This window comes from Branchiostoma belcheri, unplaced genomic scaffold (genome assembly GCF_001625305.1).
Source record: "Branchiostoma belcheri isolate BF01 breed outbred unplaced genomic scaffold, Haploidv18h27 scaffold7, whole genome shotgun sequence".
Classification (NCBI taxonomy): domain Eukaryota; kingdom Metazoa; phylum Chordata; class Leptocardii; order Amphioxiformes; family Branchiostomatidae; genus Branchiostoma; species Branchiostoma belcheri.
In genome coordinates this window covers 1,528,810-1,546,433 of record NW_017804353.1, presented here as the reverse complement: position 1 = coordinate 1,546,433, position 17,624 = coordinate 1,528,810, and the positions used below count along the sequence as shown (strand labels likewise).

Here is a 17,624-nt window from a genome sequence, read left to right as displayed (position 1 = left end):
TATGTTACATACATAAGCCTTTGACAATATTTCTAGCAGCCTTTAGTTAACTGATACTAGTAATAGCCATTAGTACCTTAAATTAAAAAGCATCTGCTGGATACAGTGGTGCAAGCCAAGTGGGCATGATTAGGTAGCACACTAGGCTACCTAGGTTCAATAATAGGTTGCCCCAAGTAAAATTTGGTTGCTCGGGGCAACTGGGCAATCAGTACTTACCGAGATACACTGCCGCTCCAACGGACTGCACGGTGTTTTCTAGTGTCAGAGTAATGACTGAAGCAGGGTAGTCTCTGGTGCGTTTATATAGGGACTGAATGGACAGAGGTAAAACCAGTTTAGTGGGTCATACAGTACTTGGTGAACAGACAAATCTTAACACACTTTGATTTGCATAAGAGAATATAAGACAACGTCTATTAGACAAAAAGTGAACGGAAACGAGGGAGAAATGAGACTTTTTTCCAATGTGGACTTTGACTTCATAACTATTTGTAGAACGATACGTTTGGTTTTCATCTATGTGATAAAAACGGAACAGACTTCTCTAAGTCTCGAAGATTGAAGTATACAAATTGCCGTGTATACCAGGATACAGAAAGACAAATTTCTTACAGGTATATTGAAAAACACACATCAAAACAGCACTTAGGGACTCAAATGATTACTAGTATCATTCATAGTTGACCCTAGCCTCTATCAGGCTTGAGGGTGCGGCTAGAAAGCCCACAAACTGTAAACTGGATAGCTAAACTCCCTCGGCGTGTTATATCTCTCTATTTGGCCAATTTCTACTATTTTCAGCCGCGCCCTCAAGCCTGGTAGAGGCTAAGTTGACCCGTGATTACGCTCGTCCACCACTTTGAGCCGCGTGGGGGTGTCATTTCTCTCAAGTCTGAATCTATTCAACTAGAAGTCCCGTGAGACCGCACGGCCGGTTTGAGTGGTGGAACGGGAAGAAAATGAATTTTCCAAACAAAAGAGTGACCCGAAACGAGGACAGATATAAGTAGCCTGGTATCCAGCCTTGTTGGCGGGGAGCGGATCTTCGGGGTAGCGGACTAAAGCTAACAAGGCTAAGGCCATCATGCATATTGATATTGCAAGGAATAAAACTCACCTCACGGAGGGTACTGAGTCTGGCGACGAGGGGGCTGAAGAAGCGCTGTCCTCACGAGGCCACTAGGCGAGCGGTCCGGGCTGCGGCCACGCGGAGTGAGGGCCGTTCTATCCGATCTGCGGGAATACGGCGACCCGGATTGCTTGTTCTTGGAACCCTCCTCACAAGTAAAAGCGTTACGGTCGATGGTTCAGTTGTCAGTGTCCGTGTCCTTGATACGGTGAAGGAAGTAAGGAAGTAAGTCAAAAAGTAAAATAATTTGTCAGTTGGTACGACCAAGGACGTATAATGTCCTTGGTACGACGAAGATGGCTGCCAATATATCCAAAGGAGTTTAGTACGTCCTCGTGGGAAGCTGGCGACCGACTGACTGAGTGAATGGTGCCTCGTGCATGACCCATGCGGTGGTCAGTCAATCAGATAGGTTTGTTGCTATGGCAACCGTCGCGACGGGGCTACTGGGAAATACTGTAATTCACTTTATGTTCACGGTAGCAAAATTTCACGGTCTGAGAAAAATGGACATGTTCACGTAACTATATGTTCACGGTGGTGACAAGTGCAGGAACAAGAAAATCCAGGAATTATTTGTTAACTGTAATGATAAGTTCACTTTACACAAGAGACAGTGAAAACAGTGAACTTATCAGTACAGTGAACAAATCAGGAATTACAGTAGCCTCCAAAACCCTGTTTTGTTGCCTTCTGACAATAGCCTTTAATCCATCCGTGAACGCTTTGTTCCTCCGCTCTGAAGGCGGAACGGAGCGGGGACAAAGCGTTCACGGATGGATTCTAGTCTCCACCAGACTTCTTTCGCGGGGTTAATAAATCGTAGAAATCGGCCTAAAAAGGGTATTAATTGGCCAGAGAAGGTAGCCGGCAAGAGAAGCTCCATTTCCCCGCCTTGCCGGCTACCTTTTCTGGCCAATGAATACCCTTTTTAGGCCTATTTCTACGATTTATTCACCCCGCAAAAGAAGTCTGGTGGAGACTAGATGGATTCCAGGCTATTCTGACAGTGGGCACCATGTCTGTTGCCATGCCGGAAGGTGGACGGCAGATAACTATAAAGAGAGGAGACAAGAAAAGGCTCTGATTTAAGGTTTTGTTTCTTACTTTGATGCAGTGAAATGTTCCTACTGAATCAAAACCATTGTACAATGATTGAGTCAAAATTTCAAAATGTAGGAACCTTGTTTTTATCGGCTCGCCTTGTTTTTTTCGCCGGCTCGCATTAGATGTGGGGCCTGCGGATGTCATCCATAAAATTTACTTGCTGTGGCCTAAGTACTAGTAGGAATCATTTATCTGATTGTATATGTTAGTTCATTTTACAACGTGACCTAAATGAATACAAACATGTACAGCCAGTTCACAATGCTTTACGTGTATTTATTTTCTTTTTGCACCATATCATTATAACCTAATGAAAACAACTTAGACTATGATTTGACTTATCAAGCTGTATAAACAAATATACAATTAGGACTGCCCAACTAGTCGGAGGCTATTATAAATGGCTATCCCTCATATCAGGACAGTAAACAATTAGAAGCAACAGACAATTCAGATACATTAACATATCATTAGGTAACAGATGTTTTGTTAGCCTAACGCTAACAAGGTAATTAAAGGTGTTTGTGCTGAAAACCATGCGTTTGCCATCTATAAAATTTTAAGAGCATATGGCAATAATTATAGCAATTATAATTATAGCAATAATTACAGCAATAGTAATTATAATTATAGCAATAACAATAGCAATAATTAGCCTAACGCTAACAAGCTAATTAAATGTATATGTACCATGTGTTTGCTATCTATACAAACAGAGTACCAAAGAAGTCATTTTATTTTTGAGCTGCTATACTAATAACAAGCTACAATGTATTTTTTTCTATTTCAACATTCAAACAATACAATACAATATATAGTGGTGACGCACTCAAGCAATATGCTTATATTCACGTCACCACTAGACATAAAATAAAAATTACAACACAAAACATGGGTAACGTCCAGGTAACAAGAAAACAGAGTTTAGCTATTAAGATATTATAAATTAATACAGAACTATAAATCAGTTATTAAATCGCTTAGTTTCAGAAAGCTATTTAAAAGCAACAAACTATCTAAAAGCAATCTGGCCTAATCACCATCCTTTTACTATATTTACATGGTCAATATAATACAGGGTTTACTAAGTAGTTATCAGACCTTCTTGAGATTGCAATAAGATAATACAATGTGGGTACTAGGCAGTTACTAAGCTCACAACATGTAAATAACTGTACAATGGGGTTTTTAGGACGAATGTTTTTTTTTTTACATTTTTCACCTGTCTGTTCGACTAAAAAGTCCTGCAGTCACAATCTGGTTGTGATTCTAATATGATACAATGTGGGTACTAGACAGTTACAGTACTAAGATCACAACGTGTAAATAACTGTAGAATGGGGTTTAAGGACGAAAGTTTTTTTTTTACATTTTTCACATATTTTCGACTAAAAAGTCCTTCAGTCACTTTCACTTCTCTTTCACTTTATTTATTTAACCAGTAATTACAGCTCAGGCCATTTGGCCTGATTTTCAGGTAATCCTGGATATACATAAAAGTACATACAACAAATACTGAAACAAGTACATAAAAGTACACACAACAAATACTAAAACAAATACATAAACAATTAGTAAATGCAACATCCTAAACATCAACTAAATCAACTACATCAACTAATTATGTCCCTAATGATCTGTTTAACTGATTGTGTTCTTTTCCTGTATGGTTCTTCACATGCGCGACAGATCTAGATGATATATGTTTATACATGTGGGGCTTTTGTGAGGTGTCTGTCTAATGTCCGCTTTGTTGCAAAGGCAACGTCGCACTGGTCACACCTGTAGGGTTTTTCTCCGGTGTGTTTTCTCATGTGCTTCGTTAGATCACACTTTTGGTTCGTCCTGTAATCACAGATTCCACACATGTAGGGTTTTATGCCTGCGTGTTGGGCCATGTGCCGCTCTAGATGGCTTTTTTGTATAGTAGAATAGTCACACTGGTCACAGTTGTAGGGTTTTGTAGCTAAGTGCTTTCGCATATGTTTGGTAAGGGCGGACTTGACAGCCGTGCCGTATCCACACTCCTCACACTTGTAGGGTTTTTCCCCGGTATGGTTAGCGATGTGTGTGGCTAAATGGCCTTTCTGTGCACAAGAATAGTCGCAATGGTCACATTTGTAGGGTTTCGAAGCTAAATGGGTATTGACATGTTTGGTAAGGCTAGACCGGCTAACTGTCCTGTATCCGCACTGCCCGCACATGTAGGGTTTTTCTCCGGTGTGTTTTAACATGTGGTGATCCAAATCGTATTTGATCACTGCCGAGTAGTCGCACTGGTCACATTTATATGGCTTGTCACTCGAATGGTGTTTTCTCAGATGCATGGATAGGTTAGACTTGAAAGCCGTCCTGTATTCGCACTCATCACACTTGTAGGGTTTGAGTCCACTATGACTCGCCACGTGTTGTTGCAAAGACGTCAGATAAGCAGTAGAATAGTCGCACTGGTCACATTTGTACGGTTTTTCTCCCGTATGTTTTCTCATGTGATGGGCTAAGTTAGTCTTGGCGGAACATCTAAACCCGCACTCCCAACACATGTGCGGCTTTTCACCGGTGTGCTTTCTGATGTGACGGGTTAGCGCAAACTTGGTTGTCGTTTTGTAACCGCAATCTTCACACGAGAAGCGTTTCTCGCCGGTGTGTTTGAGCATGTGAACGTTCAAAGTGCCTTTCCGCGCAGCAGCAAAACCGCACTCTTCACACTTGTAGCGTTTATCGCCCGTATGTTTTGTTATATGTCGACACAAATCAGACCTACTAGCCGTCCTGTATCCGCACTCTCCACACATGAATGGTTTGAGTCCAGTGTGTCTTCTAATCATGTGCTGGGCCAAGTCCTCTTTCCGTGCAGTAGAGTGATCACACTGGTCACATTTGTATGGTTTCTCGCCCGTATGATATCTCATGTGTATAGTTAAGTAAGATTTGCTGACCGTTCTGTAGCCGCACTCGTCGCATACGAAGCGTTTGTCACCGGTGTGTTTCTGAGCGATGTGCATATCTAGGTTATATTTCAGCTTAGCAGAATAGTCGCACTGGTCACACTTAAATGATCTTTCACCAGTGTGTGTTGTCATATGCCTAGCTAGGCTAGACTTACAAGTGGCCACGTACTCACACTCACTGCATGGGAGTTTTCTGGGTCTTTCTCTAACAGTTTGTGTTTTCCCATGTATGTTTTTCATATGTACAGTTAACCAAGTCTTGCTCATCGTTCTATAACCACACTCTTCGCATATTAACACGTTGTCACCGGTGTGTTTAGCCTTGTGTACCTCTAGAGTATATTTCGCCGTAGTAGCAAAGTCGCACTGGTCACACTTAAATGGTTTGTTACCGGTGTGTTTTGCCATGTGCTTAGCTAGGGCAGCTTTACAAGTGGCCATGAACTCACACTCACTGCATGCCTCTTTTCTGACTCTTTTTCTAACAGGATTTTCTTTAGACGGGGTCTTGCGTCTTTTTTGGGCTTTTGCATGTTGATGTGACGATACCTTCTTGTCGGGATCATTCTTTCTGTCCTCCCCGCTTTCTTTCTTGTCGTCAGTACATGCTGTAGACGTCCCTTCAGCAGAAAGCTTGTGGCTTGTCTTGTCCATTTCGTGACCTACAATGAAGAAAAAAGTTTAAAAAATTAACGGTTTGTAATTTTAAGCATATAATGCGAGAAGTTTGGTAATAAGGTGGCTTAAAACTGTCTTGCCTGTTACCGTTTACTAGTATTACCCTTGTCTTATTGAAACTTCAAAAAATAATATCTAGATCAGTTTATTTCTACTTTCCCTGTAGATTTCTTGCTGTGTGTAAGGGGTACCAGTACGTACCAGTGTAATGGATAATAGTTTCCATGCATTTCGCTAGAGGGCGCAGCTGCTTGGACGCCTTATCTTTGGTGAGGATATGAATGGGGGGATCTGAGTAGCCTGACGTGCTAGCCAGGCCTGGTAGACAGACAAGGTAGCCAGGCCTGGCAGGCACCCAGGTTTTTCCGTAAACCCATAAATTAACGCCATCAATATGCGGATGTTTATGTTGTTAAGGTGACCCGGCCTTAAAAATTCTAGCAAAGGCCACTCATCCCAGTAAGCACTTGACATGTCTTAGTAACCTACTAAGGTTCTTGTAGGGTCTAAATCTCAGGTAGATAACTTTTGACAACTTTTTTTTTCTTTCTGACATGGCCTAGATACTATTCTGTACGTTTATCTATAAACTTGCACGTCTACTTTGCTATACTAGTATATCCTATTTTATACATGCAAACTTGGCAACACGTAATGCTAATGTTGACCATTCATTCTGTTATCCGGGTAATATTCGACCTTCAAAACGCACTACGTTCGATATGCCCCACCCCCCTACCCCTAATCTCCAAGCAGATCCCTATCGGTGGCAAAAGACAGTATCCATTAGCCATAGGAGTTTAGCTCGTTACCGTCGGTGGCCGCGGACCTTCTCTGGCTAATGGATACTGCCTGGCCAATTTGATACTGTATTTTTGCCACCGATAGCGATCTGCTTGGAGATTAACCACCCCCCACTAAGTAACCGAGACGGATTTTCCTAGAATCACACCCCTGATTTTAATCATCTGCTGCGGTACCGCGACACAACCAGATGTACCTAGCCCTCCTTCCGGTACATCGAGAGTACGCGCCGATTCGACGTGCTCTCCTCGAAACACTCCCAGCTTCACAAGTCACCAAGTGTTAATACCTAGAGAGACAACTGACTCTGGACTGAACCAAGCGTAAAACTGAGCACCTAGAGACCACATCTAGCGACATAATAGACGTTAAACAACGACAACAACAACAACAAAGCGACACAGCGAGTGTGGGTGGTACACAAAGGTCTTACCTGTCTATTGAAACCGTCGGGAGTCGGTACGGAGTCAAAGTTAAGTTGGAAAACGCCTCAATAGTTTGGAGAGAAAAGACACGTCATCACACGGCAACGGCTCAAAATGGCGGAGACTGGTACAACCAGTTGAGGGGACAAGGGTCAAAACGTGCAAACATGTTTGCGCAGATTTGTGTTGCTATAAACCAGGGCCTGCCCTGCATTAGCCTGGTATCCAGCCTTGTTAGCTTTAGTCCGCTACCCAAGATTCGCTCCCCTCCCTGTTGGCGGGGAGCGGATCTTGGGTAGCGGACTAAAGCTAACAAGGCTGGATACCAGGCTAAAGCGGATCTTGGGTAGCGGACTATAAAGCTAACAAGGCTGGTTACCAGGCTAGAGCGGATCTTGGGTAGCGGACTAAAGCTAACAAGGCTGGATACCAGGCTAGAGCGGATCTTGGATAGCGGACTAAAGCTAACATGGCTGGATACCAGGCTACCCCTGCATGCCCTTTTTCGTAAGGCATAATCAGGCCTTTTTGTGGGGTCGTTTGGCGTAGAGGCAGAGTGCGCGACTCGGAACCTAGAGGTCCCGGGTTCGAGTCCTGACATGCCACCGATCTTGTGCCCTTGGGAAAGGCACTAAATTACACGACTTTCCTCACTTCTCTCAGGTGAAAATGAGTATTTTCCTGTCATGTATTTGTCCCCTGTGTTGGTGGCGTCACCACGTCTGGTGTTGGAATAAAAAAAAATCAGGCCTTTTTAGACTTCGTAATCCGTAGGCATCCTCCAGAAAAATCAACGTAATTCGTAATAGGACATTAGCCGCAAATCGTAAAGTAGTCATAAGCTCTGAGACGTTAACGTAATTCGTGATCGGTGGCGAAAATTTTGCCTAATTCGTAATCACTAACCCATGCAGGCCCTCATATTTGTGTTGCTATAAACATCTTGGCGGGTTGCCAAACAGCTTTGTCTACTTTAATATCCAACACGTTGGTTAGGCCGTAGCAAGTAATTTTATGGATGACATCAGCGCGCGCATTAATTTTCTCCTGATTTTGAAAAAAAAAGAAATTTTGTTAACCTGACAGTGGTCAACATGCCAAAAATGGGAAAATTTGTCTGTTTCCCTGGCAGAACTTTTATGGTGGATAAATACAAAGAGAGAAGACAAGGCTCTGATTTATTACATTGTACTTTATTTTTTACTCCACGCAGTAATGCGTTGATGCATTTCATTCCTACTATATGTGATATTAACTGAATCGAAACCATTTGTACAATGATTGTAAACTTTTCTGCTTGAGCTGTATTCACATACAGGTGCCTCCATATGTGTACTAATGTGCTCCTTACTTGACATGTGATATTGGCACAGTGTCTACTATGACAGAAACACCATTCATAAGACTTGTTCCAGTTGTTGTCTCCCAAAAGTTCACTCAATTCAAGTGTTGCCAAATAGTAACCAAGTAAATGATTCTGTCATCAGAAGTACATTGTGTGCATGTATATTTTATCGTAATAAGTAAAAATAATAGGAAAACCAAGAAAAGCAATAAAATGCGAATGTCCTAATGACACGGCGTCAACTTTTACGACAGAATCACCATTCCTAAACTTGCTATCCTCCTCATATTCAGGAAGTTACATCTGGATGCTTCCCTCATTTTCTTCAAGTAAACTTGATATGATTCGGAAGGACAGTGTGTGCCTATACATCGTATCGCAATAAGAAACAATAACAACAAAAGTAATGATAGCATTAAAAATGAATATTCTATTGGCACAGCGACTGAATTACCATTCATAAACTTGCTACCTTCAAAAATTTCAGGAAAACTTACATTTTCATGAAGTAAACTTAATATGATTCCCCCATTAGAAGAACATCGTGTTCCTTGTCTAAACAAGTATGATAATAAGTAATGAAACTCCGCATGTTTTATTGGCACAGCGTCTACTTTTATAACAGAACCACTATTCCTTAAGACTTGTTCCAGTTGGTGTCTTCTAAAGTTCACTCCATTCGAGTTGCCAATTGTTTACAAAGAAAACTTGATATGATTCTGTGTCATGAAAAGGACATATAGTGGTTGTTTCTGTATCGTAATAAGTAATGATAATAATAAATGTAAAACAAGCAATAAAATATAATTATTCTTTTGGCACAGCGTCTACTTTTACCAGAGAATCACCATTCCTAAACTTGATATCCTCCTGTAAATTCTCTCCATGTGGAAACTGAAGCATTGTACAGTACTGTTCTAATACCATCCTATTCAGTATTTTTCTGGTGTATATTAAATCTGTTGGGACATTTGGAAAAAAAATACTGAACTAAACCAATACGGTAATTCCTGGTCTTAAGTTTTTTTAAGTTCTATTTTTGTATTAATTTAAATTTTATTTACTTATTTATTGTGTTCCCGTGACCCCACCCCACCCTCAACTGGACCTCTGGGAAGAGCGGCTAAGGCCGACAGGGCATTTCCAGTATAAATAAAGGGTATTGATTGATTGATTGATTGATTGATTGATTGATTGATTGATTGATTGATTGATTGATTGATTGATTGATTGATTGATTGATTGATTGATTGATTGATTGATTGATTAAGTTTTACTAGTTAGTTTGACTGCGGATGGTCGGAGAGCCGCTGTACATTAGTGGTGAGACTCCCTCCTGTCGCCTATGGACATCCTGAAAAAAATCAGCAGGGATAAAATGTGGGTTAAATTAACTTGAAGATAGTTTGTAAGGCCACAACGACTCAATTGTAGAGATGACATCCTCTGAAGACCCATAAACTTATGCGCGCGGGCGAATTAAAAAAACGGCTAATGTGCTGTTAAACTACAGGAATACAAACCTGGTATTGTGAATTTGCGTTAGTACATAGCGACGTATACGACAAGCCGGCACATGCTGGCTTTTTGCGGAATTTATGAATCGGTACTGTACGTATGTACCGAGTTCTTGAGTCGTGGAGCGTCGGTAGCCTGGGTGCCGTCCTCCAGAGTTACTACAGGCTCCGTAATGTCACTATCTACCATGGACTACCCAGACCAGAGCCTCGTAGGACGTGATCTTTTTTTTTCTTTAGAACAGGCGAAAATCAATGCGTGCGCGGATGTCATCCATAAAATTAAATCGATGTGGCCCAACAAGAGAAAGGATGGTCCGATGCCCTATTCTGATGGGAACTTAAGCTATGCCATGTTTACTGAATGGAAGGGTTTCAGGAAATAGTACGGTTACAAAATAAGTACCTGGAGCAGTCTGGCATATGAAGTTCATCTGTAACCCGGAGCAATGTGCGTCGTTCCACACTTGGTCCTCCCAGGTTGCAGCGCAATCTTCGTCCTCATTATGGTCGTTCGGTTCTCCCGGAGCCCAGGAGCTGTACGACCCAAGTGCTGAACCGTCCACCCACTCAAACTTTCCCTCTTCGCGCCGATCGTGCAGGCCGATCCAGAAACCGTGAGTCTTGGACTTCTCCAGGGAGGCCAGGAAGGTGTTGGTGTCAGCGTCTCGGGGCATGGCGAGGGTGCCGCCGTCTACACGACAAGTCGCGGCTGCATCGTCGAAGTTCTTGAGTGTGTAGAAGGCCTTGTAGCAGATATAACGCCAGATTGTGTAACCTTCAGGACAAGATGCTGGAAAGCATGTTTTATATCAGCAAAAGGCAAAGGTTGGGTCATATTGAAAATCATTAAATCTACTCTTGGAGCTTTATTCAATAACGAATATTTAATATGACACAGTATTAATTATATAATAAAGCCCCCCACACACACACACACATGTAATGTAATTATGTTCCCCATTATCTGTTTTTAAACAAATGACGTTTTCAAATAGACCAACATAAAGAGCAAACAGAACAGCTGAAAACTCTATTCTAATTACTTAAAGTCTTCTCAATCTGGTGAAGACGCTGCTCCAAGGCGATGGTTCGGTTTCGCTCGTTGTCCAGACCACGCTTCAAGGCGTCAACAGTGGCGGACATGTCGTCTTGGTCACGTGTGAAGGCGTCAACAGCGGTTGACAGTTGGCGGATGTCATCTTGGTCGCGTTTAACAGTTGTCGACAATGTTTCCTACAAACGTATTTACCTACGTCAGAATACCGAACGAAAGAAACAAACTTACTAAAAAGCAGAATGAGGATAAGAAAACTAGCTGAACAACAACTTTTGGGTACACGACTGTTACCTGTTTGATGCTGAGCGTCATAAGGGCGAGTCCCACGGTACCCAGGCTCAGCAGCACGCCGATCCAAGCGGCAAGGCAGCTGCGGCGGGCGCGGAGGAAGCTACAGACACCACGGCGGCCGCTCGCTCCACCCGGACACGCGCCATCTGGTAGGAAAACAAGACTTTTGAAAAAAGTTTATCTCGGCCGCTGGCCATGTAGTTTTGTGTTCTTGGAGGATGTCCACATAGATTTGTGTAACTCAGAGAGGAAAGAATGTATTACCTAGTATGTTCATACCTGTAACACCAAACAGGGTAATAAGTTGGCTTCCATTATCATTTGCTTCAATGGAATTAGTGAAAAATATTTATCTCGAAGCAGATGTTGGGAGGGAAAATGTTTAGGTAGAGATACAGATTTTCATTTGTGATTGAAGATTTGAGAGACAGGAAAGAGTTTAGGATATGTATGTGGAGCTAATTTCTCTGTTAGAGTAGGATACACAGCTCTATGTATGGGGAAGACATTTTTTGGAATCAGTAGTGTCATGTTGTATATTACAGAGGAACTATGTTTCATCTGTATGTTTCATTGAAATTGTAATGTCTGGACAATACTGATGAATAAAGAGCAAAGATGCATGTGTCAAAAGTGAAATGTTTTATTTTGGTATAACTTCATGAGACAACACAAAATGGAGTGGCTACAATAACAGAGCTGTCAAACGTTATCAAGCTTAATGCACTAACATATTGTTAGGTTGTACGAATTCATAAATTTTCACGGGGGGGGGGCGATAACGTAACTCTGTTTAAATCTGTTCAACAGCAGGAATAAAACACAATGTAATTGATTGCCCTTGCCCGTAGTATCTTTAGCTCCATTTTTATCCTATGGCTCTATGCCTAATACCCTTATAATTCCTGATATTTTGCTATTTTTGCTAAGTAAATACCTTACCAGCCTCATGCGTTACATCCGGGATCTTCGATATGGGAAATTCCATTCAGGCCACTAATCAAAAGCGACATCTTGCGACCGAGGAATATAGTGCACTTCCATAACCTTCGTCTTGACTTATTCAGATGTCTCAAGGTAATATTAAAACGTAATTTTTTAAACTTGGTTTATTGGTGCAATTGCAGCAGTTATTACCAAATCTTTATAACATTTAATGCATACTACTCTCATGTCCCTAATAAACATACCCCCCGGAATAAACATACCCCCCGGACAAATCTTCAAAGTCTAATATACATACCCTCCGGAATAAACGTACCCCCCGGAAAATGACCAAATTGACAGGTGAACGGTACTAAAATGTGCTCTTTATTTCAATACCAATGTATGGGCAAATCTTTCACTGTTACTTTTGATTAGGAATATAAATATACTGTACTAGTACTCAACAAACAGTGTCGACATTACAGCCATATTACACCACTAGCAATAGGGGTGGGTACCTGTTCGGCTCTTCCAGGTCCAGAGGATCAGGTCCAGGTCCGGACCTGTACCTGTACCTGATTCTGAATACCGGAGTTTCAGTACCGAATTTTTTTTGCTAAATGATCATTGCTAAATACAATATAACGTTAAGTATATGTAACCACTACAATAATTTTCATTTTATTTTATTTTTTTATTTTTATTTATTTTTTATTTATTTTCATTTTATTTTTTATTCTGTTTTATTTTATTTCATTTAATTTTATTCTATTTTATCCGTTCTATGCATTATCAAACTTCTCCTCTACTGCTAGAGCTACTAAAACTTCAGACCGAATATATTAAACATTTTAATTCGCCCCCTCTAGCGGTTTGGGCCAAATTGCAGCTTTCCAAAAAAATCCAAGATGGCGGCGGCAGATCGGCGCGGCTCGGCGATAATTGCCGATTTCATTGTATTTTCCTTGGTCTTTTACGCGATTCAAGCAAAGAAAACAAGTTGACCACAAGAACAAAAGAGTAATACAGCACTGGGAATCTAATGGTCCGTTTTGTTGGGCGGTAATTTCTCATTTCAAGTGAATATTTACGTGCGTCACAGTGATTTATTCACCAATCAAAAGCGACATCTTGCGACTTAAGCAAATATGGAAGGTTAATGTACATAATTTATGTCATTGATTTATTGGTCCAATTACCGCAGCTATTAGCGAAATTCTAGAACCTTAAATGCATACTATGATATAAAACAATGGTTTTGTGGTAAACAGCATTTCCTCTTTTTTAGCAACTTCGTTGTATAAGAATAACGACACTATCATCCGGTAGCTCGACCCCACAAAGTAAAGTATACACGCAGAGTAATTGGTTTCATTGGGTTTTTCTTCACGGTCGAAAACACGATCCAACGTACATATTTTGGAGCACAATACCTCGGCCGCTCAGGCGGCCGAGATAAAAAACACTTCGCTCAGGTTATTGTTTACGTCAACATTAATTTGATGAAAGGCTTTTAAAAAAAGCTGGCCGGCCTAGGCCTTAAAAAAAACGAGATGAAGGCATCGCTGGTATTTTTACGTCAACGCATATTGCTTTTCAGTTTCAACAAATTTACACATGTCACGAGCATGAAATGCCCTTTTTTTACCACTAGGAAAAAATGGCATTATCGTACTGATTGTGCAAATCAGACCCTCATTTGCATAATTGGTGCCTATTAATGTTCCACATGCCATACATTACATATGATATATGTTTTAAAGTTCCATTATGGAAAGTAATAACATTTTCTTATTACTTATGCAAATTTAAAACGTTTTACCTTGTATGGAGGCGTGAGTGCCGTCGGGTTTGTTTTCATCGTCGTTCGCACGTGCCTGGTAATCGGTCTGGGGTTGGTCCATGGGTGGGTCGTCTGGACGAAAAAAAAACAAAGGCGTAATATAGTCATTTCTGAAAAATATTGGGCCTTTAAGTTGAACATGCAAAACGAACAAGATTTGGACTATGAACGAAGTACAAAAAATGTTTAAGATAATTAATAATGGGAAATAGTTAACACACACACCCATCTACATATGGTTAAATAAATCCTCAGATTTAGCGAGGTTACAATCACAAAGCAATGAAAAAATAAAACAGGATACAAGAGAAGAGAGAGACTTCAAACGTCTAACCTGGTACAGAGGCGGGCGTGGCGTCGGGCATGTTTTCATCGACGTTAGCATGGTAATCGGTCTGGGGTTGGTCCATGGGTGGGTCGTCTGGGCGAAAAAAAAGATGTATTATAGTCATTTGTGAAAAATATTGGGCCTTTAACGTACAAAACGAGCAAGATAAAGCTGTAAACAATTTATCAGAACAACAAAGTATAAAAACTTTTTAAAAATTAATAATAGGAACTATTTGCCTATGTTAATCGAAACTGCCCGGCCGGACACTGATTTGGAAATGTGACCTCTACATTAGAAGGTAAAGAAATGGTTTCTCGTTGCATGTTTACAGTTTTTTTCGTGCTGAAAATAATGATTTTGGTACATTACGAAACTGTGAAGTACTCTTGACAAACTATTTTGCAACAAACCCAAGAACGCGAATAGTGCCAGAGACCAATCACGGTAACTATTTAAAAAAAACTTCAGCTATAGTTAGGTTACAATCACCAAGCAATGAAAAACCAGGGTGCAAAAAATAATAATTTTACCTGGTATGTTGGCGTACGTGGCGTCGGGCGTGTTTTCATCGTCGTTTGCACGTGCCTGGTAATCGGTCTTGGGTTGGTCCATGGGTGGGTTGGCTGAGCAAAACAAACAAAAAAACAATCAAGATGTAATGAAGTCATTTGTGAAAAAATATTGGGCCTTTAAGAACGAAATTCGGAATATGAACGATTTACCTGAACTAGAAGCGTACATAGGGTTGAGCATTTTCACATCGGCGTTCGCAAGTGATCGCCAAGACGGCAGGGGCTGCCGCATACGTGTGGCGCCTAAAGAGGAAAGAGAAGAAATAAAAACAAAACTAGAAAGGTAAAATTTGCAAAGCAAATGCATAATGTTTACCTTCGCATATGGTATTCTTCTTACTCAAATACATGTACATTCATATTATATATGGTCAGACAGGAGTCTACATCCCTCCTATAAAATTGCAACATTATGTAACCCAACACCAGTTACCATGGTGACAGACATCAACAAATCAGGCCATTGGCCAGGTCAGAGGTTAGTGTTTGGAACAGAAGAAGAAACGTAGCAAAAACAATATGTTTTCCTTCGGTAAACATAACAACAACAGCAACAACAGACGTTTAAATGCAGTCATCCGTGGAAAATCTTAGGCGTTTAACAGAAGGTAGAAGTTGTAAAAATGAAAAGAATACTAGTGAAAGGTTGAATTTTATTCCAACACACAATATGCACAGGGATCAAATTTTCAGCGACTACTGTCGCCTTCATCAGGATAGTTAATGACCAATCACTTCACAACGTGATCTCGCGAGAATTACAGTCATTAATTATCCTGATGAAGGCGACAGTGGTCGCTGAAAATTTGATCCCTGTACATATTGTGTGTTGGAATAAAGTTCAACCTTTTACTATGATTACTACCAACACAGATGAACTTTCATGATAATCTGAAAAGAATACTGTAATCAATTTACCTTCATGTGAGGCGTACATAGGGTTGGGTATTTTGGCAGCGGCGTCCGCAAGTGATCGCAGTGACTGAGGCTGCCACATGGGTGTGGTGCCTGGGACAAGTACGGAAAATTGAATTGAATTGAATGAAGACCTTTATTGTACTTTTGTTGTATTCTACAAAACTAAGTACAGGTCGCATGGGTAAAGAACATGAGCATAAACATATACATTACAAATATATGAACATATAAGAGTGTAAATAAATGTCTAATTTCTATTCTTTTCGGCTTCATCTCGCTTAGTAGTGATTGTATGGATATATGCGGCTGTGAGATTACTTAGAGTAGGTTTATCAAAAGTTAAAAGGAATACAAATTTCTCTTTACAAGTCAAATAACTAAAGTGGGGAAATATACTAAATACGTGGCTAGAAAATATGAGTCTATCTCTACTATACAAGGGGCAATCTATGGTGAAATGTATTTCATCTTTTAATAAGTCTACGGAAAATCAACACCAGTAGAAAATGATGCGGAAATGCTAAAACTCTGTAGACGACTCACCTGCATTGGAGGCGTACATAGGATTGGGTATTCTTGTAGCTGCGTCCTCGCGTCCATAACACTCAGGCCGCCGCATGGGTGTGGCACCTGCGTAAAATAAAGGAAAATTCATACAGGAAGATAGGGTTTTTATCTTCGCCTAATCGTCAACTATTAAGAAAGCAAGAATGATTACAAAATAAAACGAAAAATAATGAAATACGAGGAATAAAAATACCTAAAGGATAGACAGCAATTCGATACGGGGCACTGATAACAAATAAAACAAGAAGCCATAGGCGACAATTCTCCGTGAAGTATTATATATTGCAACAAAAAGAAGTAGCCATTGGCGACAATTCTCTGTGAAGTGTGATAAATCGAACAAAGAAAAATTGTTTAAACGCGCGTCGGCTCAGTCATCTTAAGACGCAACAACCAATCAGAGATGCGAGATGCCTACACGTGACGCGGGAAGGGCGCGCGATGCCCGAAATATTTTTGCGTCAATATTCAGCGCCGTGATTCAAGAGATTAATACCCGGAAACAATTTTTTTCTTGTTTTGAACGCATTAACATGCATTTACGCTAATCTAGTATGATTCAGGGTTACTTTTTTTTAACCTGCCATGGCCAGATTATCTAAAGATGTGTGTATTGTGTGTACAATCTATAGAAAAAGAAATGTACATCAGGTCCGATCATCCGATTTTCACGTTTCGGTTTTTTGGACTCGGTTCATGAACGTATTTTGGTTTGGCTCCTGGAATGTGCAAAAAAATGACTCCCGGGACTGTCTACAGGGAACACTCGCACATTCGCGGTGTATCAGGACAGCGCGACTGGTCGTCATTAGCGCAGTAACAGTTGCATAAACGGACGAAACCATTTCAAAGAAATGGGGATGTTTCGAAAATAAGCATTTACTCCAATATCAAAACAGACTACGGTAAAAATAAAAAGACGTGCATCATCCCGGACATAATGCAACACCACATGCGAAATTACACAGAAATGCGACGTACGGAAGAATGCGTTTTGGCTGCGAACATCTTCCAAAAAACTTGGCATCTCTTAACCATGGGCAAAAACATCTGGAACCACTTATAAAAACCACCCCGTATCTGCATGAACTTTTTGAACCCCACTGCTATTCCAAACAACGCGTTTTTCTGGACCATTCCAATTCGCCTCGTAATT

At 40.8% G+C, this 17,624-nt stretch overlaps 2 protein-coding genes across 2 annotated transcripts; both read right to left on the bottom strand.

Annotated features, from left to right (window-relative positions):
* Positions 1 to 3,927: 3,927 nt before the first annotated feature.
* On the bottom strand, positions 3,928 to 7,219 carry LOC109484516 (zinc finger protein 260-like). Its single transcript, XM_019787823.1, has 2 exons — positions 7,106 to 7,219; positions 3,928 to 5,852 (listed from the first exon to the last, which is right to left on the bottom strand). Exon 2 carries the CDS (start codon positions 5,842 to 5,844, stop codon positions 3,946 to 3,948), a length of 1,899 nt encoding a protein of 632 aa, XP_019643382.1. The 5' UTR covers positions 5,845 to 5,852; positions 7,106 to 7,219; the 3' UTR covers positions 3,928 to 3,945.
* Positions 7,220 to 9,785: 2,566 nt separating this feature from the next.
* On the bottom strand, positions 9,786 to 16,520 carry LOC109484301 (low affinity immunoglobulin epsilon Fc receptor-like). The gene is made up of 9 exons (XM_019787558.1): positions 16,445 to 16,520; positions 15,902 to 15,991; positions 15,134 to 15,226; positions 14,942 to 15,034; positions 14,415 to 14,501; positions 14,060 to 14,152; positions 11,006 to 11,161; positions 10,366 to 10,752; positions 9,786 to 9,796 (listed from the first exon to the last, which is right to left on the bottom strand). Exons 1-9 carry the CDS (start codon positions 16,518 to 16,520, stop codon positions 9,786 to 9,788), a joined length of 1,086 nt encoding a protein of 361 aa, XP_019643117.1.
* Between the last annotated feature and the right edge of the window lie 1,104 nt (positions 16,521 to 17,624).

Excerpts from the sequence above, each read along its gene's own strand:
- LOC109484516 (XM_019787823.1), bottom strand. The coding sequence starts at position 5,844 with ATGGACAAGACAAGCCACAAGCTTTCTGCTGAAGGGACGTCTACAGCA.
- LOC109484301 (XM_019787558.1), bottom strand. The coding sequence starts at position 16,520 with ATGCGGCGGCCTGAGTGTTATGGACGCGAGGACGCAGCTACAAGAATA. Across the intron at positions 15,227-15,901 it reads TATGTACGCCTCACATGAAG|GCGCCACACGTATGCGGCAG; the intron begins GTAAATTGATTA and ends TTTCCTCTTTAG. Across the intron at positions 15,035-15,133 it reads TATGTACGCTTCTAGTTCAG|CCAACCCACCCATGGACCAA; the intron begins GTAAATCGTTCA and ends TGTTTTGCTCAG.